Raw genomic sequence first — 24868 nt, forward strand, 5'->3', positions numbered from 1 at the left:
AGATAGATAGATAGATAGATAGATAGATAGATAGATAGATAGATAGATAGATAGATAGATAGATAGATAGATAGATAGATAGATAGATAGATAGAACATTTATCTAACTAGCTAAGTCGATAGAACATTTAGCTAGCTAGCTAAATAGATAGAACAACTATCTTGCTAGCTAGCTAAATAGAACATTTATCTATTTAGCTAGCAAAATAGATCGATAGAATATGTATCTATCTATCTGGCTAGCAAAATAGATAGAACATTTATCTAACTAGCTAACTAGCTAGATAGATATATATAACATTTATCTAGCTGGCTAAATAGAACATCTATCCATTTGCGTATGTCGGCAAAAACAACCAATATGGTGTTGATGAAGCCCATGTGACTTCTAATGAGTCCCGAAAGCTACGCTGACACATTTGCATGGAAGCAACGTGCTCTTCTTTGCATTTAAACACGTTCAATTAGCGACGGCGGCGATCAAGCGCGGCGATAACGCGCCCAAAGTCAACATCACCTCTAAAAACAAGGCCCTCTGCCTCCTCCAGATGTTATCGGGAGAATTCAGCTTCTTGTTCTTTAAAAGAATGGCGCTTTGCGCATGAAATGGGGCCTTTTCATCGTCATTCTCGTCTTTCTCTGGTTTGCGACGCACCAACGAGCCTTTTACAAATTGCTGCGGTGCGCCGCCGCGGGAGGCGCAAAGCATGACGGAAAAGGACGAGCAGGGAAGGCGCCAGGATGACATTGACGCTCCAACAACCTGCCGTCACATTCAGGGCAAAAAATCATAGCGAAGCCGTTATATTTAAAAAAATATTGCCATAAATCTTCAGACTTGGAATGTATTGTCATTTATTTTTATTTTCTTTCATCATATTTTTAAAGGACAACCGACGCCTCCGGACAAGTTGCGTCCATCATTTGTAAAATCACTTCAAATGACTTCAACTGAGCATATTTTAATAAAATTCCAGCGCATATTTTACCTTTTAAGACTGCCACTGAATATTCAGGAAATCCTGTTTTCGAGTTGGTGACGATTCGTGACGTGACGTCACGGAGGGAACGCCCCTGACTGACAAAGCGACGCACAATGCATTTTGGGTACTTTTTTTCGCCTGAAAACTTTGTGTTGATGGCGCAATTAGAAGGAAAACTACATAAATAATGCAATGGTGAATCATTGTGTGTTGCACCAAGACTACTATTTGATACTAGTTGACATAAATTCCCAGTGGACAAATCAGCCCATTTCCAATGGAGCTTGGGCGCCATCTTGTGCATTTTCTGGGCGCTACATTGGAGTCCAGACGCCTCAAAATGAGACGAAAGGACTTCTTGAATCGATGGCAAACATGTATGCTTTCCTCTTCAGAACTATTTGAATCATATTCATAACTGGATGAGTAACAAGAAAGCATCTTTTTCCCAATCTGAACTCTCTGAAGCCATTGTTTTGATTCTGGAGCAAGGCAGTTTGTGAAGGAGGATCCTGGCGTGACGTCACAAACAAAGGGGGCGGGACTTCCTGAATCTCACCAGTTCTCGAGCTCATTTTGTGGCAGTTTTGGGACACTTGAAGTCTTTTTTATTGGTGTTTTGCAATTGACTGAAAATATCAGCCTGCGTGTTTTGGCTATTTTCGATGCTATCAAACGTTTTTTTGAAGGCATTTCGGAAACAAAAAAATGGTGTCGGTTGTCCTTTAATCGATCTTACCAATTGAAATCCTCCATAATTGTATTGAAAAACATCCGCTCTAGTTTTGCCGACTTTTTTTTTCCGCAACGTGCCCCCCCCCGACCGACCCCTTGAGAAACTGTCTCCTGGAGCTCGCATGTGTTAAAAAGAAAGAACAACCTGCCAGTCGCTCCTCCTCCTCCCTTTTTCCTCCTCCTCCTCCTCCATCCCTCACTTGATGCCATCCCAGTGACGGAGGAGAGCGCGCGCGACATCGAGGGAAGACGGTAAGAAACGACACCTTCTAACTTATTGTTGTTGTTTTTTTTCCTGCATGGCGTGCATGTCCAATCGGCCAATTTAAAAAAAAGTCCAACGGAAACGGCGAGGCAAGCGAGCGAGGCGGCAGGTGTTCAACATCCTCAGCCCGTCACCTTGTCAACCGTCCTCTCCGCCTCAACGGGTAAGACAAGTCCCACCGTGCAACTTAATCCTCGTCCCCCGGTCCCCATGACTGCAGAAATACCAGAAAACAGATGGTCCCGGTTGCGAACGCCATCCAATCTGTCCCTTTATTTTTTTTTTTTTTGCTTCCATCTGAACCAAGAAAGCAAAAATGATTGTGAAGAAGAGGAGTAAACAGCAGGGGAGTTCTCCAAAAGGGGAGTGGAGGGATGTGGATGCGTGTGTATAAGCTTAGACGGTTTTGCTACATGGTGGGGACGAGGTGTGTGAGGGTTTTGCCTCGTGGGGACCCAATTTCAAACAGGAAAAACATATTTATGATACTCATTAAATTGTCATTTTTTAGGACCTATAGTTTTTAGAATTCATACTCAATCAAAAATCAGCTTCAAATTTCATATTTTTGTTTGTTTTTTTTCCTTCTAGTTTTTACTACCTCATGGGGATAGCTGGCTATCTGGTTGGCTGGTTTGCTAGCTATCTAGTTGGCTGGCTAGCTAGCTATCTAGTTGGTTGGCTAGCTAGCTAATTGGTTAGCTAGCGATCAAGCTAGATCGCTAGCTAGCTGACTAGCTATCTAGCGGGCTAACTAGCTGACTAGCTTGCTAGCTACATAGCTAGCTAGCTATCTATCTAGCTGGCTATCTATTAGCTATCTAGCTGGCTATCTATTAGTTATATAATGGCTATCTATTAGCTAGCCATCTAGTTTTCTATCTATTTGAGTTACTTCCAGGTTGAGTGAACACTGGCGCGTGTGGCTGCCGCTGCTCACCCGACATAAAAACTATCCCGTGACTGTAAAGTGACCTTGAGAGTTTTGAAAGGCGCTTCGAAATGGAATGTATTATTATTATATATATTTATATTTAAATCTGAAGCTAGCGGGGACATCAAATGTGGTGAGCTGCAGTGTTTTAAGTGGACGCCGTGTGTATTTATAGAGGCCGTTGGTTAAGTTCACTAAGCTTTCTGCCTCTTACGCTCCCTCTCTTGCTCTTTTTTTCTTTTTTCTTGATGAAAATCCATCTGCCGAGCAGTCAAATGCATATTTCATCACTCACTCCACACACACACACACACACACAAACACACTTTCCTGTTTCAATGGTTTTGTGAGGTCCGGATAACTCCAGATAAGGAGTGAGGACCACCGTTGCTGATAAATTTAGAGAAGAACTAGTCTTACATTTTGAAGACTAAATGTCAGCCCATTTCCCACTTCAACTTCTTTAAAAACAAAGCAAGAAGAAGTGGACTTGAAACTGAAATAACAGCAGGAGTGAGGTTTCTGAATGGGTACATTCAAAGTCCTCACCCCTGTAGGGAATTTTGTTAAAATATAATTTTACTTTTTGTGGTATGAACTTTTTCCTTTCATTAACCACACACATACACATAAACACATACAGTAAGTAAAAAGTGTGTGTATCCAAGGGAAATGAAAATACACACCAAAAAATAATTGTGGGTGATTTGTGAGGACCTCTCTGAAACTTTACCAGATGCATATAGACCCTGTAGAAGCCTTTAGAATGAAAAACTTGTTAGGACCAAAAGGTCAAAAGGTCCTCACTTGTCCAAAATGTCCTCACTACGTATGCTATAAAATGTTAGCGGTCCTCACAAGACCAGTCATACAAACACACGTACAGGGTATAAAAGTCAATCAGCTTGTCCTTAAAACGTCAACCGACTTGAATGTTTGGTTTCTTTTTTCCCTTTTACTTTCCTTCCCCTCTAATTACTCCAGCATCTCGCAACAACCCTTCCAATGCCCTCCCTTTCTCCTTGCAAGAGTAATGAGCCGCCGTCGCCGCCGTCTCTTATTTTCAACCACTTTGTATCGCGCGTTTGCAGCGTCGAGTTTGGAATCCGGGAAGGTCCCGTAGGACTCCGATGTGCGCGTTCGCCGCCTCCGTGGTTCTCCCTGCCGCGATTGTCATCTGATCTGCGGCGCTAACATCTTGTTAGCGGAGGGCGGGGGTTAGAAAAGGAGACGGCGCGGGTTTTGGCGGAGCCGCCGTGGCTTTGAACATATGCGGGAGTGGAGAAAAAGTCCACGCAGACCTGTAATCATGTCGGTTTGTAAAGCCACGTAAAAGCGACGCTCTGTGCACCTGCACGGCACAGAAATAGATGAATGGAGTCGAACGGTAGATGAACGTTGAAGGCCTGGATGGGTTTGACGAATTTGTTTAACGAGATGTTGAGACTCCAAGAAGGTTTTTTGGTGGGAGGGGGGGGGGGGGGGGGGGTGCTGGGTCAAAAGTCACCCAAATTGAGTGAAATAGTTAACCCATGCAGGGCTGGGTATAAAAAGGAGTGATGCCAATGCTGGGTCATTCAGGGCATGGAGTCCACATTTAGATCCAAAAAAACTACCCAGTCTAGTTTGTAGTTAATCTAATCTAATGTAACGTAACGTAATGTAATTTAATGTATTTAGTTTAATTTAATTTAATTAATTTTATTTGTTTTAATCAATTTAATGTAGTTTAATGTAATATTTTCAATTTAATTTAATTCTATTTAATTTAATCAATTTAATTTTTTAATCAATTCAATTTAATGTAATTTAATACAATTTAAAGTAATCTAATGTAATTTAAAATAAATTTAATTTACTGCAATTTAATTTAATGTAATTTACTTTCATCAATGTAATTATATTTAATTTACTCTATTTAATTTAATTTGATTTATTGTAATAAATTTAATTTAATTTAAATTATTACATTTTCATTTAGTTTAATTTCATGAAATATAAAATACTGATTAATGAAAGTGAACAAAAACAAAATGGCCGGTCAGGTTATTGCTATAGCTGCATGTGATGTGACGGACAGTTTTTAATTTAATTTAATTTAATTTAATTTAATTTAATTTAATTTAATTTAATTTAATTTAATTATGAAATACAGAGAAATGAAAGTGAACAAAAACAAAATGGTTATCGCTATAGCAGCATGTGATTAAACGGACAGTTTTTAATTTTATTTAATGTAATTTAATTTAAAATACTGATTAATGAAAGCGAACAAAAACAAAACGGCCGCTGAGGTTATCGCTATAGCTGCATGTGACGTGACGGACATTCCTTTCCTTTCCTGCGTTTCTAGTTCCCAAGCGACAATCAGACAGACGTGGGACTAGCTAAAGCAACAAAGCTGGAATCAAACATGTCATTAGCGTTACTGTCCCGCTGCGTCGGCGCAGTTCTGGTGCTGTTCTGGAACCCGAATTGCCCCTGGGCTCATTCGGTTTCGGCGCCTGAGAACGAGGTGACCCACTGGCCCACCGCGTGGTTATCGGAAGGCAAGCTAACGACTGTGACGCTACACAAAGGACGCACTCGCAGGTAGAGCAACAAGTACATTTTACACCGTCTGTTGCTAGCGACAATCGAGTTTCTCAAACGGATTTTCTTCCCGCAGGATGTACTTCACCCTAGAAAAGGCGGCGGCCATGTCCGTGACGGTCAGTCCTTGCGACTCAGCCATCGAGTGGAGTCTGGCTGCTCGCAACCTGAACGATAAAGCTCTCAAGAGTCACGAGTGTGCGTAAACTGTCGGCACAAAAGCATCCATTTTCTGTCATGTTTATGCTTAATCGGGTCATGGGGAAGCTAGAAAGAGGCAATGCGAAAGATAAGATAAGATAAGATAAGATAACCTTTATTAGTCTCACAATGGAGAAATTCCTCAAACCTGACGTGTCAGAAGATGTTATGCTAGCTTTAGTGTTGTTTATAAGTGTTTGTTGCAGTTATGTACCATGCTTAGGCTTATATCATGGTGGTGAACTAGCCGGGAGACGTCTTGTGTTGTGTTTACATTAGCATTAATGCTAGGCTTAATGTAGCTATAGAGGTGTGTGCTATGTTTCTTGCTCATTTTATATTGACCGATCAGCCAGGAGACAATTAAGAGTTCTTACGCAGCCCGGTAGGACACATCCAACGTTCTATTAGCATCACAAATAGCATCGGTGCCAAGGGTACTGTTAAAAGTTGAGGTTTGCTCCCATACAATTAGCTCACAAAGGAGAAGACTTTTTGGATAGTGTTAGCATTGATGCTTAGGGCACTGTTTAGAGCTGCGCGCGGTTTTGGCGCTCACTAAAATCAAACCAAACAACGCCCGTAATAGGTCGCCGTTTAATTTATGAGGCACGACTACATGCTAAATATCTTCATCGAACAAATTATTTTTTTTCTCCCCTACAGGGAGCTCGAAAAAGAGCACGCCCGAAATGTGGTGGAGAGGTCCCGGATCTGAGGAGAAAATACACCTTTTTTCAGGCAGTACAGTGGACACCTACAGTGGCCTGACGTCCCCCCACGCATCCGTTTACATCCTGAGGTTGCGCTCCGAGAGGCAGAGCACCAGAGCCACAGTGTACCTCCACCGAGGCCCTGGTCTGTCTGGCGTTTTTCCCATCATTCCATCCGACCCCCGAGTTCACACGTTGGGGGTGGGGATGACAAGCGTCACCCTCAGTTGGACCCCTAGTCCGTCGCTAGCCGGTCCAGTTCAAGACAAATACGACTACTGCGTCCTGGTTAACGCCAAACGCAACTTGCCTAGCCTTTGCGCGGCTCAGGAGACCACCAGGGAGGAGGACAAAAACAGAGAGAAGACAGAGAAGAAGAGGAGGATGACGGCATGGCCCATCCTGAAGGAGTGGTGGTGGGAGCAGTGGGAGGTGGACGTGGAGGACACGACTCCATCTTCTCGCGGGGACCTCCAATGCACCTGCGAAGGGACGGAGAACGTCTGCACAGTCTCCGAGTTACTACCTGACACGCAGTATTACTTTGACGTCTTCGCAAGGGACCGAGTGAACGGGACCAGCGCGGCCTATGAGGGGACCGTCGCCCGGACCCACGGGGAAGCCCGGCGGACTGTAACCGCGTTGAGGGAAGGCGAGATGAGGTGGATCACCTTCCAGGACCGCGGTCCGAGATCTCAATCGTTCTTCAGCTTCCGTCCTCGCGGTTCGCAGCACAGCGGTCTCCTCACGGCGCAGAGTTGCGGAGAGGGAGGTCAATTTAAGATCACCGTGTCCGGTAAAACTCGTGTTCTGACCACCCGGGCCGTGGGGAAGGATCTGGTGCAGATTCGGCTCCAAGGAAGCCCGCTTTACCTCATCCGCTTGGAGAGGGAAGGACCCGCCTTGAACCAGAGCTCCTTCGCTGGGGGTTTGAAGGCTTCGGTCAAATTACAGACCTCGTCGGCGTACCACCGCAAGGGTGTCCCGGCCCTTCCGTCCACTTTACAAGTCAAAACCTTCAACCGGTTACGGGGGTGCGACAGTGTCACCCTAGCTTGGATGGGCACCGAAGAAAGGAGTCTCTACTGTGTATACCGACGAAAGCAGGGGGGTCGACGTGACGACGACACCTGCCTGGGACCCGAATCCCGCTCTGATACCGAGCGAGTTCTCTGTAAGTATTTCCAGGAGCTGAACCCGAGGCGGGCCGTCACCACGGCTGTGATCGGGAGCCTGGAACCGGGGACCACTTATGTGTTTGATGTCTATTTAATGAGACCGTGGGGGATTCCTGTCAAGTACGCCAGCAAGACAGTCAAAACCAGGAAGGAGTGCTGAGATGGCGCCCTCTGCAGGAGGGTTGTGGATTAAACTGTCAAAGCCTGACCATGAGAATGAAGCCAGTTGACTGAAAAAAATGCCGTATTCCTTACTGGAGGAGCAATAGTTTGGAGGAGGAGCCATTTGTCTTCTTCTCGGGATGCGAGAAGAATCCGCACACCAGCAAATTTTTGGACGATTCCTGTTTAATATTTACAACACAATCCACACGCCGCTTCTCATCGTCCACGGTGACCACGACGCGCCGGTGCTCCGAGTGCTCGTTTTGTGATCGAGTACAAAACATAGTTGCGGTTTGTGTTGTCAAAGCACACAAAAAAACAACAGACGAGGCAATAATTGGATGACGTCTAAGATATATGGGTGGGAAAGGGGGGCGGGGTCAGTGGAAGCTAGGGGGCGGGGTTTGGAGTGTACATTTCCGGTGCTGCTTATTGTACCAGCGCAGCAAGATCTAAGCATCTACGAATGCTTAGTTCAAAGTCAACAATGTGTATCTTTGTGTTGTGTTTTTTTGCATGAGAAAAAACATACTTGTGACTATAGCCTCATTGTCCTTGATGTATTCTTGTGCTGTCTCAAACGCCCCAATAAATTCAGCGGTATTGCTACGTTTTTCACTATCAAGTCACAATAGACTTCGCCGTGGGAAGCAACCCGAAATAACTCAAATAGATGGAAATTTAGCTAGCTAACGGATAACTAATAGCTAGCTAGATAGATAGCAAATAAATAGCTATCTAGCTAGATAGCTAATAGATAGCAACATGAGCCAGCGTTCACTCAACCTGGAAGTAACTCAAATAGATAGAAAGCGAGCTGGCAAGCTAACAGATGACTAATAGCGAGCTAGATAGCTAGTTAGATGGCTAATGTATAGCAAATAGATAGCAACTAGATAGCTAGTCAGATAGCCAGCTATTTAGTTGTGAATTGAAAAGTGTGACGTGGAGCGCCATTTCCGAATTTGTTCGGGTTTTGTTTTTTCTTGTGGGAGTGCCAATAAAGCACTGGTCAGACCTCTGGCAATGTTTTTCCCTTCCACAAGGGGCAGCATTTGCCTTTTATCCATGTTAACGCTTTGTTACAGCTAAAATGTATGCAATTCGGTATTGTATTTTGTACATCTGCCCGCATTTCAAGCTCAGATAACTCCAGACCCATGTAACTTAGGAATTAACTCATTGTTTTCTGATGAAAGAAGAGAGTCCAAGGTTTCTAACGCTGTATTGAATGTTGCTGTAATCCTAAAAGTCAATATTTTGTGGGTCCCGGATAACCAGGATTCTTTCCTTTTAGAGGGTTTTAAAAATGGATGAAAATTATCAACATGTTAACAGGCAGGTCAACATGTCTCTTAAACTTAAACTTCTCTTAAACATCACCAGCTGTCAAATAGTAGTAACCGACAACTGTAAAATATTCTAAAAATATTTAACTTGACTTATTGTGTTATGACGTTTCTATTTCGATCCAACAACAATTTGTCACAAGGTCTGTCGCGTACCTGTGACGTCACAAACCACCATAACCAATAGAACGTTACGTTCGAATGTGACGTAGCCGCGTTTGTGCCAATGCGGATGTTTCTCCCAGTCTGCAGCGCGCCAAAACCGTCAAGCAGCAACAAAGGCAAAGCGGTTCCGACTAACCCGGTTCAACTCCAAGCGTCGAGCAAAGCGAAGCGACGGCAGAATGGGTTTCCTCGACCGGTGCCGGGAGCTGTTTAAGACGGCGAATCTGTACGAAGTTCTGGCCATCAACAAGGAAGCGACCGAGGCGGAGATCCGCAGGAGCTACTACAAAGTGTCGCTAAAGGTTCACCCGGACCGAGCCCCCGACGACCCGCTAGCCACTGAGAAGTTCCAGGTAACATTTACTAGCTTCGAGCCGGACGGATGTTTACCGAGTTTATATGTGCCGTGATAAATTACCCAATGTCACTTTTTTTAAAAAAATTAAATATTTATCAAACATTTATTCATAAATTTCTGCAAATATGTTATTGTCCGGTTTCCGTACTGTCATGACTGGGAGTAACTTAATATTCGTCCGTGTGGCAACGCATAGCTTTTTTTTTTAGATTGTCTCATTACTGCAATATTGTTAGCCGCAAAATTTTGCTCATGTAAAAATCGTGCCTTGGCTCAAAAAAGGTTGAAAAACGCTGTTATAGATATAAGATATCGATATATAGAGATATGTTTATATTGAATAGTTGGGTTTTGTTAAGAAAACATTTGTTGCATCAGCTATCTACTAGCTGACTGGGTAGCTTTCTATCTGTGTATTTTAGTGACATTCAGTGTATTAGCTAACTAACTATCTGTTGACTATCTATTAGCCATCTTCTAGCTGGCTGGCGAGCTTTCTATCTGTATTTTATTGACATTTAGTGTATTAGATAACTAACTAGCTAGCTGGCTATATGGCTATCTAGGTGGCTAGCTATCTTGCAAGCTATGTGTTGGCTATATATTAGCTATCTAGTAGCCGGCTAGTTATCTTTCCATCTGTGTAGTTTAGTGACATACAGTGTATTAGCGAGCTATCTATTGGCTATCTAATAGCTGGCTAGCTAGCTTTCTATTTACTTCCGGGTTGAATGAACGCTGGCGCATGTGGCTACCGCTGCTCACCCACAGAAAAACCTATCCTATGACTGTAAAGTGATCTTGAGAGTTTTGAAAGGTGCTTAGTATTATTATTATTACTATCAGCAACTCAATAACGAATGAATTAAAATGTTTCTCACCTTCCTTTTTTGAAAACGCCGCCATCTTCTCGCGCGCTCGCTCGCACAGGTGTTGGGTAAATTGTACGCAGTGCTGAGCGACAAGGAACAGCGGGCCATCTACGACCAACAGGGCGTGGTGGACGAGGAATCGGACATTTTGAGTCAGGATCGTTGCTGGGAGGACTACTGGAGGCTTCTCTTCCCCAAAGTAAGTGTTGTAAGTGCCATCAAAGATGGCCTCACGATCCATCGGGCTGTTTTAAAAACAAAAATGTCCGTTTTTCACACTGTGTCGCATTTTATCGCTCCTTTAGATCAGCGTGCAGGACATTGTTGATTTTGAGAAGCAATACAAAGGCTCCGAAGAGGAGAAGAAGGACTTACTGCAGTTGTACACGCAGCACCACGGAGACATGGACGCCATCTTGGCCTCGGCGCTTTGCAGTTCCCACGACGACGAGCCCAGACTGGGAGAGATCATTCGGGCCGCCATCGACGATGGCCAAGTGGAAGAATTCCCCGCCTTTGCGCAGGAGAGCGACAAGAAGAAAAAGGCTCGCAGGAAGAGGGTGAGCGCAACCCTAACGCCTCCCAAGACTTAACGCACACCCAAAAATTCACTTCCAGTCCCCTAAATGTAAAAAATCCCCCAAAAATATATCATAAAATCAAAATACGAAAATTCAAACAGAGTATCAAATAGGTTCAAATGGAGTATATAATTAACAATAATATGATTATATAAACATAAGCTCTCTACTTATTGTATTCTATTTGTAATTTTATATTTATTTTATTTATTGTAGTACCTACACTTGTTTATGACTGTAAAGTGTCCTTGAGAGCTTTGAAAGGCGCTTAAAATAAAATGCATTATTATTATTATTAGCATTAGCTTTCTCGCTGGCTATCTAGCTCTATTTGCTATCTATCTATGTAGCTAGCTAGGCTAGCTAAATGTTCTGTTTTTCTCTCAATTTAGCTAGCTAGATAAATGTTCTATTGATCAATATAGCTAGCTAGCTAGATAAATGTTCTATCTATCTACTTGCGGGTTGAGTGAACGCTGGCGCGTGTGGTTGCCACTGCTCACCCACAGAAAAAAAACTTATCCTGTGACTGTAAAGTGACCTTGAGAGAGTTTTGAAAGGTGCTTATAAATGAAATGTATTATTATGATGATGATGATTATTAAATGTGATATTCACCCCAGGCGGACAGAGAGCGAAAAGAAGCTGAAGAGATGCAAAAAGAGTTTGGTCTCGGCCAGGAGGACGACAGCCTCATGATGATGATCAAGGTTGAAAAACATCTTTGTACACCTTTGCTTTGCCCGAAAACTAAGCATTATTTTTCTTTTTATTATTATTATTTTGTATGCAGCAAAAACATGCATCCAGGGAGCAGAACTTCAACAACTTCCTATCCGACTTGGAGGCCAAATACTCCAAAAAAGGTGGAAAATCGTCCAAGAGGGCCAAGAAATGAAGAGAATACGTACGATTTAAATTATGGACATTTTTTTTTTCGTTTTTGAGTTTCTGCCATTCGTTATCAGCATCACGTGAATATTTTAATGTTGATGTCATAAAAATAAAAGTGTATTTTACATTGTCAGTTAAATCAGAGAACAATAAAATGACTATTCTTGTACGCCACTTGCCTGCATTGAATTGTTTTCTACACTAAAAATAGTCCGCAGGTGCAATCAATTCTGTGAATTTGTTTAATTACTGTAGTAAATAGCTATTTGTTGGCTATCTATTAGCTATCTACTAGCTGGCTAGCTATCTTTCTATCTATTAGCTGTCTGGCTAGCTTTCTATTAACTATATAGCTATCTAGGTGGCTAGATATTTAGCTAGCTATCTATTGGCTGCTGGCGGGCTAGCTTTCTATCTATTTAACTATCTTTTAGCTATATAGCTAGCTATCTGTTGGCTATCTATGAGCAATCTACTGACTGGCCAACTAGCTTTCTATTTAGTTATCTACTGGCTGGCTTTCTATTTAGCTTTCTATTGGCTATATAGCTATCTAGGTGGCAAGCTATCTGTTGGCTATCTTTTAGCCATCTACTGGCTGGCTAGCTAGCTTTCTATCTATTTAGCTATCTACTGGCTGGATTTCTATCTATTTCACTTTCTATTATATAGCTATTAGCTGGCTAGCTAGCTTTCTATTTACTTTTGGGTTGAGTAAACGCTGGTGTGTGTGGCTGCCGCTGCTTACTCACAGTAAAACTTATCCTGTGACTGTAAAGTGACCTTGAGAGTTTTTAAAGGCGCTTATACATTAAGTGTATTATTATTATTATTATTATTATTATTATTATTATTATTTTCCTCTACGTACTTTCAAAGTCAATTCCGGCCTGCTTGTGGCACTCTACTGCCTCCCACAGTCCATTTTTGGTACTACATCAGACACCTGGTTAAGGAGCGAAAAGATTGTGTTAATCTGATTTTTTTTTCTTTTAAATTGTCGAGATTTTAACATTTATTGTGCAGGCGTCTTTTGGGTAGTTTTATTTTTAAATTCATCATTAAAAAAATCTCAGAGAGAAGAGCAGATGCGACATTAAAAGTAAGCACACCAACACCAGCTTAGTGTTCTTCTTTTGGCAGAAGCTGATTCCAAATATAAAAATAGACTTTTAAACAAAGCGGCACATTAAATGTATGAAACATTTCTGGGGAAAAAAAAATAATTGTGTGAGCACTTTGCTGTGCGCTGCATTTGTCCAAGTATCGCGAGAAAAAAAAGACTAAAGTGCATGTTGACAGTTTGAAGCTACCGGCTTTTTACAGTCCTGGTCTGCTGTGCCGGGATGTGATTGCCCCTCGACTGTGGGAACGAGATGGGCCGGACACAGGAAGCAGCGCTCCTGCAAGAAAAAGTAAAATTCGGCCATTATTTGTGATGATTATCAAGGTTTAAAAGTACTTTTATTTTGAAAGTATTAGGATGTGATTGACTTTTAATGTGACAGTCTCAGGAAAACACATCAAGTGCCTAAAGTATGATTTGTATTGAATTTTCTTCTCTCGACTAACCCGGGTGAGAAACTTGAAAGTCAGTCTCCTCATCCTCGTCCCTGATTGCCCAGCGGCCCAGTGGATGATGGGAAAATGAGTCTAAAAAAGAAGAGCTGCCGATTCCCAGGCTGATTCCGGTCACGCCGATTCCGAGGGAGTCTTGAAGGGGTGGTAGAAGCAAGGAAAGAGTGGCCTGCGTGTTAATTACCGACTTCGGCATAGTTGCGAAAGTGAGCACCCCCCCTCGGAATGGTTCAGATGCTTTAGGAGGCTTTTCCTGACATTTGGTTTTCTGCAACAGAGGTTTGTGCTAATTTGGAACTATTCATAATTGTCTCCGCTCCTAATAATAATAATAGTTTCATTTATAAGCACCTTTCAAAACTCTCAAGGTCACTTTACAGTCACAACGTTTTTTTCCTTTGGGTGAGCAGCGGCAACCACACGCGCCAGCGTTCACTCAACCCGGAATAACTCAAATAGATAGAAAACTATCTAGCTAGCTAACAGATAGCTAACTAGCTAGACAGCCATATAGCTAATAAATAGCCAGCTACATAGCTAGCTAGCTAGACAGATAGCTAATAGATAGCAAATAAATTGCCAGCTAGGTAGCTAGCTAATAGATAGAAAATGGATCGCCAATAGATAGCTGGCTAGGTAGCTAGACAGATAGCTAATAGAACCTAGCTATCTAGTTAGCCAGTTAGCCAGCCAGATAGCTAATAGACACCAAATACATAGCCAGCTACTTCAGCTGTTGCTAAAGCGCTATATCAACATCTATTTATTGTATTTCGTACAACTGCCCCCATTACAAACTCATATAACTCCACACCCATATGATTTAGGAAAAAAAGTAACGTTGGAAACTAATTTTTTTGCTGTATAACCCAATGAAGTATCCCACCTGTGGCAACCGACGCTCTGCCAGGCCTTCCTTGTCCGACGTTGTCCAGCACAGTGAAGGAACGTCGGAAAGGGGTGTCTGACTGCAGGGGGCGACATCGGGGTTCAGCAACGAGAACGAAGGCGTCCACAACGGGGCGACGACATACCCTGTATGTGTGTGTGGTGTTGGGTCGGGAAAAGACGTCCAACGGGAAAAGGCGATCCCTTGGAATTGAACCGGAGACCTCGTCATTGATGGCGCTGTGGGCCCGGCTGGATGAGCCTTTGTGGCGCTGGTTGGAAGGGAATGACACAGAATTAGGAGCTTCTTTTTTAATTACAGTGATACCTTGGCTTACCAACTTAATTGGTTCCCAGACAGAGTGTGTAAGGCGAAAAGTGTGTATCCCAAAAATGTATTTCCCACAGGAATCCATTCAAATGAGAATAATCCGTTCCCAGGTCCCCATAAAACATCATTTTCTACTTTTCTAAGCCTTTAAACGAAACATAATATACCTTATTTTATGTATAATAAATGTGTTATGGTATTATAATGAGAGAAATAAACTGTACTGCATAATAAAGTGGTTTTATTGACCTTTGTGATGGTCGTTGATGGCTTGATGGAATGGAGTGGCCGCTTTCATCAGCATTAAACACTTGATGACATCACAAATTGAGGCAGCTCCGTGTATGAAAAAAGTTTGTATGCCAAGGTAAAATTTTCATCAATGTAACGTTCGTAAAGCGAAAAGTTTGTAAGCCAAGGGGTTCGTAAACCGAGGTAGCACTGTATTTTTAGTTTTGAGTTCAAAGCGTGAAGTTGTTATGATGTTACCTGAGTAGTTTTGGACTGCTCTGCGTCTGCGGCACCAATGGGTGGAAGAAGAAGCGTGTGCCTGCTAAGTGCAAATAATGGAGACATCAGGCGCTCGCTGGCACAATGCGTCTTTGGAGAAACACATTCACTTTTTTTTTGTTGACACTGTTTGTTCAAAACTAATTAATTCATCGATTAATTACTTAGTTAACTCATTCACTGTCATTCCCCAATTTATTTGGGAATTGAAAAGCATGGGGGGGATGCGTTTCAAGCTTCGGTCAGACCTCTGGCAATGTTTTTCCCTCCCACGATTCAGCAACATGTTTCATATTAGCTAGCTGTTAGCGGTCTAGCTGGCTGACTAGCTATATAGCTAACTAGCTATTAGCGGTCTAGCTTTCTGGCTAGCTATCTACTGTGTTAGCTATCTATTAGCTAGCTAGCTAGCTTTTTATCTATTTTTAGTTACTTCCGGGTTGAGTGAACGCTGGCGCGTGTGGCTGCTAGAAAGCTAGCGAGCTAACTTATGGATAGCTAATAAATAGGTAATAGCCAGATAGCCAACAGCTAGCCAGCTAATAGCTAGCCAGCTAGCTAATGGATAGCTAATAAATATCTAATAGATAGCTATCTCGTGTCCTTGAGAGTTTTGAAAGGCGCTTATAAATGAAATGGATTATTATTATTAGCAAATAAATAGCTAATAGGTAGCTAATTATTTTGAGTTACTTCGGGGTTGAGTGAACGCTGGCGCATGTGGCTGCCGCTGCTCACCCACAGAAAAACCTTTATCCTGGGACTGTAAAGTGACCTTGCGAGTTTTGAAAGGCGCTGAGAAATCAAATGTATTATTTACTTACTTACTTACGTATTTATGTATTTGTGTATTTATTTATTCATTTACGTATTTATGTTTATTTATTTAAAATAATGAATGAATAGTGAATGGATGAATGAATGAATAAATAAATAAATAAATCAATAAATCATACATTTAATTTCTAAGCGCCCTTCTGAACACTCAAGGACACTTTACAATCAAAAGAATAATACACAGAACAATAAATAAATAAACAGATAAATCAATCAATCAATCAATCAATCAATCAATCAATGAATCGAATGGCCAGGATGCAAGTGAGCCAACTCACAGGCGTGTTCCGCGGATGATCTCATCCATGGATCCGACGGCGTTTGTGTGGCTAGGATTGGGAACGAGAGGTTGGAGCGTGCGGGTTGCCAGGTTTCTACGGCGGGCCGAATGGGGCGGGCGGGTGAGGGACGACGAGCTCTGCTCCACGAGCCGGCGAGGGCGGAGTCTGCCGACGGGCGTCATGCCTAATCTGAGAGGGCCGCGGTCCTCCGGTTCCCTGTTCAGGAGGGAATGAAACAAAAGATGTGCGATTGCCTCGATTTTTCTACATTCGCACAATCTTATTTTGGAGGGCCAATCAAAAAAAATGCTCTATAATTAATTACAAATTTGAGATCACGTTTTATTAAGTACAGTGATACCTTGAACTTAATTGGTTCCCAGACAGAGTGTGTAAGGTGAAAAGTGTGTATCCCAAAAATTGATTTCCCATAGGAAACCATTAAAATGAGAGTAATCCGTTCCCAGGTCCCCATAAAAAATCATTTTCAACTAAATAAACCTTAAAACTGTGCAAAATATACCTTATTTTATGTATAGTAAATGTACTATGGTATTATAATTAAATAAACAGTAATGTATAATAAAGTCATTTTATTGACCTTTGTGATGGTCGTTGATGGAATGGAGTGACCGCTTTTATCAGCATTAAACACTTGATGAGGAACGTAGCTTCTTCTTTCACCATCTTGAGGAATGATCCCTTGTAGGTGCGATAATTTTACCTAGTTCCTCATTGTGTTCTGTTTAGCTGGGTTGATCGCTTTTTGCATCAAGTGTACAGATGGCTTGTGCGGGTTCTTTGTGGAGCCTGATAATAGAATTAATTAGATAGATAGAATATTTTAACCTTGCAGTCTACACTCTGCCTTTGAACTATCAAAGTTTAAACAAGTCCAAATTTCACTGTTTTCTATCCATTTTCTCACTCTCTCTCTGTCGTCTGACTGTCTCTTTAATGTTTAAAGCACCTCCACCTCACTGTTGCGTTCTTGACCAATCACGTGGCTTTAACCAAAGACTGGGGGCGGGGAATAGAGGATAAAAACAAGTCGGTTGCCATTTTGTTGTGAGGAGAACGGGCTCGTTCGCGAACGACACATCACTCATTGTGGCGCTCCGTGTGTATCCCAAAAAATAGTTTGTATTCCAAGGTAAAATGTTCATAAATGTAACGTTCGCAAACCGAAAAGTTCATAAGCCAAGTTCGTAAAACGAGGTATCACTGTATTTCAGTTTTTCAACTATTACGGGGGTCTCAAATTAAATTCCGGCTTGTCTCAACGTTATTTATTACCCATGACAATTTGACACAGTTCTGTCCAGCGCGACCAGGTTCCTCTGCTGCAACGGGATGCTGTGGATCACGATGAGGTCATTCAGGTTCTTCTGGACGCCTCCGATCGAGGCCCGACTCGCCTGGTGAGACAAATCAAGGGGATAAAGAATCGTACAAAAAAATATACTTTAAGGAGCCTCTGATGGTGACTTGTTTTCACGTCAACAATCCAGCTAGCATCTTCTCCGTTAACTATCGTGCAGCAGCCCCCTTGACCCCGAATCTGCAAAGGTCACCAACCAAAACAACATTCACAAAAACAAAAAATCATAGAGCATTCTCAGGAGAAGACGGTAAAATGCGGTTAATTCGTAAACTGCCTTCGGGCTAATGGAGAAGCACAAGCACATTCAGTCTAGCTAAAAGACGAGGGAGCCAAATTAGCAGCGCGCCGCCATGCTAGCTCCAAGTTGAGGGAATTTACATACACTTTTCTGCTTTGGGGACTTCTGGCGAGACTTGCGCTTTGAACCCTTCGAGAGGGAAGGCGGATAGTCGTGAAGAAAGTAGAAAAACAAAGGGAGGAAGAAAACAAAAATGGTGGATATTGATGACAAGGTCAAAGGAGAGGAAATTGTGACGGAACCACGGGACATGAATTCATTGGAGACAAACGTCAACGCACTCGTAAAGTTTAGCTAGTCTGCTTAGCTGCCACGAGCGTCCCTATCTGAATAGCAGTTGGCGTTTTCGATGTGGAATCAATTCCTACTATCGCCATTCATATTATATTTCTGTGTGTCTGTCTTTCTCTCTCTACCTAGCTAGCTCTGTATCTATCTAGTTAGCTAGGTAAATGTTCTATCACTCTTTCTATCTCTTTAGCTAGCTAGATAAATTTTCTGTCAATTTAGCGAGCTAACTAGCTAAATGTTTAATCTATTTAGCTAGCTGGCTAGCTAAATGTTCTATTTATTTAGCTAGCTGGATAAATGTTTTTTCTACCTACCTGCCTAAATGTTCTATCGATTCAGCTAGCTATCTAGCTAGGTAAATGTTCTAATTATCTATCGATTTAGCTAGCTAGCTAGGTAAATGTACTATCATTCAATCAATGTAGCTAGCAAGCTAGATAGATAAATGTTCTATCAATTTAGCTAACTAGCTAGATAAACGTTCTATCAAATTAGCTAGCTAGCTAGCTAAATGTTCTATATAGCTATCTATCTATCTATACACACACACACAAACAGACAGACAGACACACATTTGATTTCTAAACCCTCTTCTTTTCTTTCAAAACTCTCAAGGACACTTTACAGTCATGTGAGCACGCACATATGAGCATTTTTTTTTAATTTAAAGCTCGCCTGTCAGTTTTCATGTTGCTATTTAAAAACTGTCCCAATAAGTGCAGTCGCTTACCTGGAAGGGCAAACCGGCGGCGAGCGGAGGCGGAGCCAACGTACGGCTCTGGTCGAGTTTCGGCAGCACGCTCGGAACGGTGGAAAACAACGTCAAGGAATTCCGCGACACTGGACTCAAGTCGTCAAAAGGCTTTTCAACACCTGTCAATCAAAGGAATTTAAAGGACAACCGACAACAATTTTTTGTTTCCTAACTGACATCAGAAAAACGTTTGATAGCATCTAAAATAGCCAAAACACGCAGGATGATATTTTTAGTCAAATGCTAAAGTGTCCCAAAACTGCCACAAAATGAGCTCGGAACTGCGCAGATTCAGAAAGTCCCGCCCCCTTGTTTGTGACGTCACGCCATCTTGTGCATTTTCCGGGACGCTACATTGGAGTCCAGACGCCTCAAAATGATCCGGAAGGACTTCTTGAATCGATTGTCAAACATTTATGCTTTCCTCTTCAGAACTATTTCAATCATCTTCATAATTGGATGAGTAACAAGAAAGCATCTTCTCCCAATCTGAAGCCATTGTTTTGATTTGAGAGCAAGGCAAGACGTCCTGGCATGACGTCACGAACAAGGGGGCGGGACCTTCTGAAACTCGCCATTTCTGAGGTCATTTTGAAGTAGTTTTGGAATACTTGAACTCATTTTTATTGGTGTTTTGCATTTGACTCAAAATATCATCCTGCGTGTTTGGTGTATTTTAGATGCTATCACACGCTTTTCTGATGTCAGTTAGGAAACGAAAGAATGGTGTCGCTTGTCCTTTAAGCAATGGCTGATTTGTTTGAAAGACGTCAGACATGAGAAGAGAAGTGAGCCTTACTGGAAGGGCGACGTTCCCACTGGCGATGGAGCAGCTCGCTCATGCAACCCACCAACTGACGCCAAACGTCGTCGAACAAATGGTCCAAAACGGCCTGACGGCGGCACCTGTGGGGCGAGACAGGAGGCATGCGGCGGCGGCGACGACTCGGGCACGGCTCGGGGTAGCTTGGCTCCTTTTTATCCTCCAGGCTGATTCGGTCGAAGGCCAAGTACTCCTCCATGCGGCCCTCCACCTCGATCACTTTGGGTCTGAAGGGCCCGTTTGGTTCGTCCGAGTTGGGCTTGAGTAACGCCGCGCTACGACCCAGCACGTTCAACCTTACAACACAGAAAAATAGAAGAAATGCATTTTTTTAGTTACAGTGTATATATATCAGAGGTCCCCAAGCCCCGGGCTGCGGACCGGTACCGGTCCGTGGGTCATTTGGTACTGGGCCGCGCAGAAAGAATAAATAATTGACATAATTTCCGTTTTATTTATTATCTGAGTCCGAACTATGTTTTATTTTGAAAGATTACCAGATTACATCCATTTTTGTTTCACTTGTTTTTGTGGTGTATCTTATTTTTGAAGGCCCGTTTAAACATTAACATGGTGACCATATAGAGCGTTAAGGGACGTTGTCGTATCCTTTTATTTTGTTGTATTTATCCGCCGGTCCGTGAAAATATTGTCTGACATTAAACCGGTCCGTGGCGCAAAAAAGGTTGGGGACCACTGGTGTATATTCATAATGTATTTGTCAAAATACTCTACAAATTAATAAGAACAGGACATTTTACATCTCAGTTTCCTACCCCATATAATACCCAGCCACTAATAAGTAAAGCTTTTGTTACTATGACAACGAGGAGCCGGGCATCACAAATTCACGATTTGTAGATTCGTAAAAAAAATCATTTGCAGAAAAAACTCACCTATTTGCCGTTTTATGCTCAAACTAAAATTAGGGCTCTAGTCAAGGAGCTTCATGTTGTGTCTTGAGAGTTTTGAAAGGCGCTTATAAATGAATTGTATTATTATTATTATTATTATTCGCGTTTTGTCAACGAGTGCGTAGCTGAAGCAAAATGAAAACTCACTCTGTATTATTGTCATTTTTCTCCCTTGAGCTCCCGACGGCGTCGTGGGCTACGTGCAAGCTAGCGTTTCTTCCGACGGTCCTTGAGGTTGCGTACCACTGGAATCCCTCATCACTGGGACACACCAACTGAGTGCCCAAGATCCTGAGTCACAAAAACATAAATGATAAGAAAACTGGCAAATTTGGCTTTTATACTCGAAAAAAGATGAGCTGCCATTTTCCAGGCTGGAGACCAACCGCAAATGAGGAAAATGCGTGGCCCATTCCTGGCACTCCTCCTGGAGTCCGGGGAGAATTCCTCTCCCGCTGCCTCGACCTTCGTACAGTTCTTTGTCGATCTCATCAAACATTTGCTGCACTTGGCGGGAAGCCGCTTTGTCGAATTCCTGTAGAGGAAGGAAGGACGGAAGGCAGCGTGTAGTTAGTTAGCTAGCTAGATCAATGCTCTATCTATTTAGCTGTCTAGCTAGTTAGCAAAATGTTCCATCTATCTCGCTACCGAGCTAGTTAGAAAATGTTCTATCTCAGAAATTCCTAATTATCATCAGTCCTTTGAAACCTTCAACTCATCACAACATAGTGTACCCAAAAATAGCTAGCTAGATACATTTTCTATCAATTTAGCTAGCTAACGAGCTAAACGCTCTATCAATTTAGCTAGCTAGCTAGCTAGCTAAATGTTCTATTTAGCTATCTAGCTAGCAAAATGTTCTATCTAGCTCGCTAGCAAAATTTTCTACCTATTTAGCTAGCCAGATAGATAAATGTTCAATCTATTTAGCTAGATAGCTAGCTACATAAGTGTTCAATATATTTAGTTAGCTAGCAATGTTCTATCTATTTAACCATCTAGCTAGCTAGCAAAATGTTGTATCTATCTATCTAGCTAGCTAGCAAAATGTTGTATCTATCTATCTATCTAGCTAGCTAGTTAGATAAATGGTCTATCTCAGAAATTCATAATTATCATCATTATTCATTGAGTCATCTCATTGCTTTGAAATGTTCAACTCATCACAACATAGTGTACCCATAAAAGCGGGAGGAGCGTGTCTTACATCGTAGCCCCAAGAAAAGACGGAACTGCTCTCTGTGGACACGCCGGTCCCTGTGCAGCTGTGGATGCCCGACCAAGACCGACTGGACTCCACAGAAACGACGGTGGGACATTCGGAGGGAGTGGACGCACCCGATATCTCGGAACTGGATCAAAAGTAGGAGGAGAAAACGCTGAATTCAGGTGAGATGGAATTTGATGACATTTTTTAATATAATATGACCAAATACATACGTAATAGCTGGATTAAGACACTTTTGAAGAAGTTTCACAACTCACTGAAATGAAGTAATTATGGTCGCTCTTCGCAGAGGATCAAGAATAGATGCCTGAGTTATGTTCAAGTATCTGTTCGTTTGTATTTATAACATTACAAGTTTTGTAAGAAGTGTTTAATTCACAACTTTTGAGACATGAAAAAAAAAACTTCACCTCCATTTTGGATAACTAAAGCGAGCTAGCTAGCGTTTAGAAATGAAGGTAAGATCAGAGCATTGGCAGCAAATGGTGAGTAGTTTTACTTGATTTGAATGTTATTGTGCCAATGGCCATTTTATATTTGAGTTAGTGGTGTTACACTTCCTAGGTTGAGTGAACGCTGGCACGTCTGGCTGCCACTGCTCACCCGCAGGAAAAAAAATGTTCTTATCCTATGCCTGTAAAGTGTCCTTGAGAGTTTTGAAAGGCGCTTATAAATGCAATTTATTCTTGTTCTTCTTCTTCTTCTTTTTCTACTTGTTCTTCTTCTTGTTGTTGTTCTTCTTCGTCTTGTTCTTGTTATTATTCTCCTTCTTCTTCTTCTCGTTGTTCTTTTTGTTCTTGTTTTTATTATTATTATTATTATTATTATAAAAAAAGAGGATTTGTTGACAATTAGAGCGGCGTGGGTTTTTGGAGCCGCGCTGCCAAATGGAAAACAAAGACTAAATGTCAAAGTCATGGAATCTTCAACCCATGGTCATGAATGATTCTTTCATCTGAAGGAGGCAACACGATCGCAATTAATCGCCGCGGTTTCGCCTTTCAAGCGCTCCTCCTTGACTTTCTCGATTGCCTGCAAAGGTCGTGCGAGGAGTGGCTCACCTGATGCGGACGGAGACGCCTTCCTCCAAGTCATCGAGGGGGTTTTGAGGGCTTTGGCTATTTGCCTCCTCCGGGTGAGGGTGGTGGTCGAGGCTCGTACGAGATAGGCCACGGCTGGATGGAAAAACAAATCCATGAAGTGCCACGTAGCGTGAATCCATCTCTTTTATATCACGCTTCCTGCTGACTTTAAAGGACAACCGACACCCCCGGACAAGTTGCGTCTATAATTTGTATAATCACTTCAAATGACTTCTACTGAGCGCATTTTACAAAGATTCCAGCGCATATAGCTATATTTGACCTTTTAAGACTCGCGCTGAATATTCAGGAAGACTTGTTTTCGAGTCGGTGACGATTCCTGACATGACGTCACGTCAGGAACGCCCCTGACCGAGAAAGCGACTCACAATGCATTTTGGGTACTTTGTTTGCTCTGAAAACACCGTGTTGATGGCAAAATTAGAAGGAAAACTACATAAATAACCCCACAGTGAATCGTTGTGTGTTGACACAAATTCCCAGCGGACAAATCAGCCCATTTGCAACGGAGCTTGGGCGCCATATTGTGCATTTTCTGGGCACTACATTGCAGTCCAGACGCCTCAAAATGAGATGGAAGGACTTCTTCTGTCACGAAAGAGGGGTCGGGACCTTCTGAAACTCGACATTTCTGAGCTCATTTTGAAGTAGTTTTGGGACACTTTAACTCATTTTATTGGTGTTTTGCATTTGACGAAAAATATCAGCCTGCATGTTTTGGGTATTTTAGATGCCATAAAACGTTTTTCTGATGTGAGTTAGGAAACCAAAAAATTGTGTCGGTTGTCCTTTAAATATACTGTATGTTTGAAAAACTTTTCAAAGATAAAAATATTTAAAGCATTGTGTCACTCTCCTATTCTAGTTCACAAAAACTTGGATTACTCTAAAGATGTGTCAGAACAAAAGAAAAAAGGCGATTTTAGACTCGAAATATAAAATTATTCACGTCAGGTGACACATTGCAACCTGGAATTCACTATGCGGCGTTTGTAATCTCTAATCGAATCTAAATATGCCTTTTAATAATGCAGACTTTGTAGACAGATATTACGTTTTTTTATTATCGTAGTTCGTATTAGTGACCAGCTGTCATCATACTGACAATGATTATTATGTACTTACATCTCTAGCTTGTGCGATACAGGTTTCCGGTTGTAACGTGAAATCATTCTCCAACCCTTCTTGTCTAAAGGCTCACGCCATCTCCTCGCCTCCTCGTCCCCGATTCTTGAACCCGCAGGGGACCTCTCAAGTGGAGGAATAAACGACACATTTGAAAAAAATAATAATCCAAACCTGTCTTCCAAACGCGGAAGATAGCGTTAGGTAGCAGATACACTTAGCGGTTTAGCTAACATGGCGCGAGCGGCGTCACTATTTCTTTAAAAAACACACATCCTGCCATTGATGCGTGTAAAAGTTATGTTAGACGGTCCCCTATCTCATCGTCTGGCACTTTCAACAGGTTAATGCGATGCTATCTACGATTATGTGAGCGTCTTTGCTACTGCCATGAGCACCGCCAACAACACGGGCGTCATGGTTACACTGCCTGTCTTAACCCGGCACGGAACCCATGTTCGACTACAACTCCCGGCATTCATTGCGAAAGCAAATGGTTGCTCTCGAAAATATGCCCGATAGTATTGGTAGATTTTAA

At 42.2% G+C, this 24868-nt stretch overlaps 3 protein-coding genes across 7 annotated transcripts; 2 read left to right on the plus strand and 1 right to left on the minus strand.

The window, feature by feature from the left end:
* The first annotated feature begins 1936 nt into the window (after window positions 1–1936).
* Window positions 1937–8820, plus strand: ndnfl (neuron-derived neurotrophic factor, like). Of its 2 annotated transcripts, none has more exons than XM_089011992.1 (4): window positions 1937–2146; window positions 5271–5509; window positions 5586–5707; window positions 6377–8820. In XM_089011992.1, the coding sequence occupies exons 2-4, from the start codon at window positions 5331–5333 to the stop codon at window positions 7759–7761; spliced, it is 1686 nt and encodes a 561-aa protein (XP_088868118.1). In that variant the 5' UTR covers window positions 1937–2146; window positions 5271–5330; the 3' UTR covers window positions 7762–8820. The 2 variants fall into 2 exon arrangements, with proteins under 2 accessions (XP_088868118.1, XP_088868120.1); XM_089011994.1 differs by having other exon boundaries at window positions 1937–1970.
* Window positions 8821–9337: 517 nt separating this feature from the next.
* Window positions 9338–12159, plus strand: dnajc9 (DnaJ heat shock protein family (Hsp40) member C9). The gene is made up of 5 exons (XM_089012397.1): window positions 9338–9633; window positions 10569–10709; window positions 10816–11070; window positions 11715–11801; window positions 11885–12159. The coding sequence occupies exons 1-5, from the start codon at window positions 9460–9462 to the stop codon at window positions 11987–11989; spliced, it is 762 nt and encodes a 253-aa protein (XP_088868523.1). The 5' UTR covers window positions 9338–9459; the 3' UTR covers window positions 11990–12159.
* A 943-nt stretch (window positions 12160–13102) lies between these two features.
* fam149b1 (family with sequence similarity 149 member B1) lies at window positions 13103–24764 on the minus strand. Of its 4 annotated transcripts, none has more exons than XM_089012394.1 (15): window positions 24331–24764; window positions 23164–23277; window positions 22082–22226; window positions 21261–21409; window positions 21022–21165; window positions 19937–20256; window positions 19114–19256; window positions 18177–18221; window positions 17707–17828; window positions 16408–16626; window positions 15272–15332; window positions 14598–14723; window positions 14450–14531; window positions 13558–13698; window positions 13103–13388 (listed from the first exon to the last, which is right to left on the minus strand). In XM_089012394.1, exons 1-15 carry the CDS (start codon window positions 24375–24377, stop codon window positions 13306–13308), a joined length of 1941 nt encoding a protein of 646 aa, XP_088868520.1. In that variant the 5' UTR covers window positions 24378–24764; the 3' UTR covers window positions 13103–13305. The 4 variants fall into 4 exon arrangements, with proteins under 4 accessions (XP_088868520.1, XP_088868519.1, XP_088868521.1 ...); XM_089012393.1 differs by having other exon boundaries at window positions 15272–15335; XM_089012395.1 differs by lacking the exon at window positions 18177–18221 and having other exon boundaries at window positions 15272–15335.
* Between the last annotated feature and the right edge of the window lie 104 nt (window positions 24765–24868).

This window comes from Hippocampus bargibanti, linkage group LG13 (assembly GCF_051943395.1).
Source record: "Hippocampus bargibanti isolate YZ-2025 linkage group LG13, ASM5194339v1, whole genome shotgun sequence".
Lineage (NCBI taxonomy): Eukaryota > Metazoa > Chordata > Actinopteri > Syngnathiformes > Syngnathidae > Hippocampus > Hippocampus bargibanti.

What these genes read in the sequence shown, in the direction of transcription:
- ndnfl (XM_089011992.1), top strand. Translation starts at nt 5,331, where the DNA reads ATGTCATTAGCGTTACTGTCCCGCTGCGTCGGCGCAGTTCTGGTGCTG. An exon ending in CACAAAGGACGCACTCGCAG is followed by an intron (nt 5,510 to 5,585) that starts GTAGAGCAACAA and finishes TTCTTCCCGCAG; the next exon opens with GATGTACTTCACCCTAGAAA. An exon ending in AGCTCTCAAGAGTCACGAGT is followed by an intron (nt 5,708 to 6,376) that starts GTGCGTAAACTG and finishes TCTCCCCTACAG; the next exon opens with GGAGCTCGAAAAAGAGCACG.
- dnajc9 (XM_089012397.1), top strand. Translation starts at nt 9,460, where the DNA reads ATGGGTTTCCTCGACCGGTGCCGGGAGCTGTTTAAGACGGCGAATCTG. An exon ending in AAAAGGCTCGCAGGAAGAGG is followed by an intron (nt 11,071 to 11,714) that starts GTGAGCGCAACC and finishes TATTCACCCCAG; the next exon opens with GCGGACAGAGAGCGAAAAGA. An exon ending in GCCTCATGATGATGATCAAG is followed by an intron (nt 11,802 to 11,884) that starts GTTGAAAAACAT and finishes TTTTGTATGCAG; the next exon opens with CAAAAACATGCATCCAGGGA.
- fam149b1 (XM_089012393.1), bottom strand. Translation starts at nt 24,377, where the DNA reads ATGATTTCACGTTACAACCGGAAACCTGTATCGCACAAGCTAGAGAT. An exon ending in GTATCGCACAAGCTAGAGAT is followed by an intron (nt 23,278 to 24,330) that starts GTAAGTACATAA and finishes TTTTCCATCCAG; the next exon opens with CCGTGGCCTATCTCGTACGA. An exon ending in TCTTTTCTTGGGGCTACGAT is followed by an intron (nt 21,410 to 22,081) that starts GTAAGACACGCT and finishes CTTCCTCTACAG; the next exon opens with GAATTCGACAAAGCGGCTTC.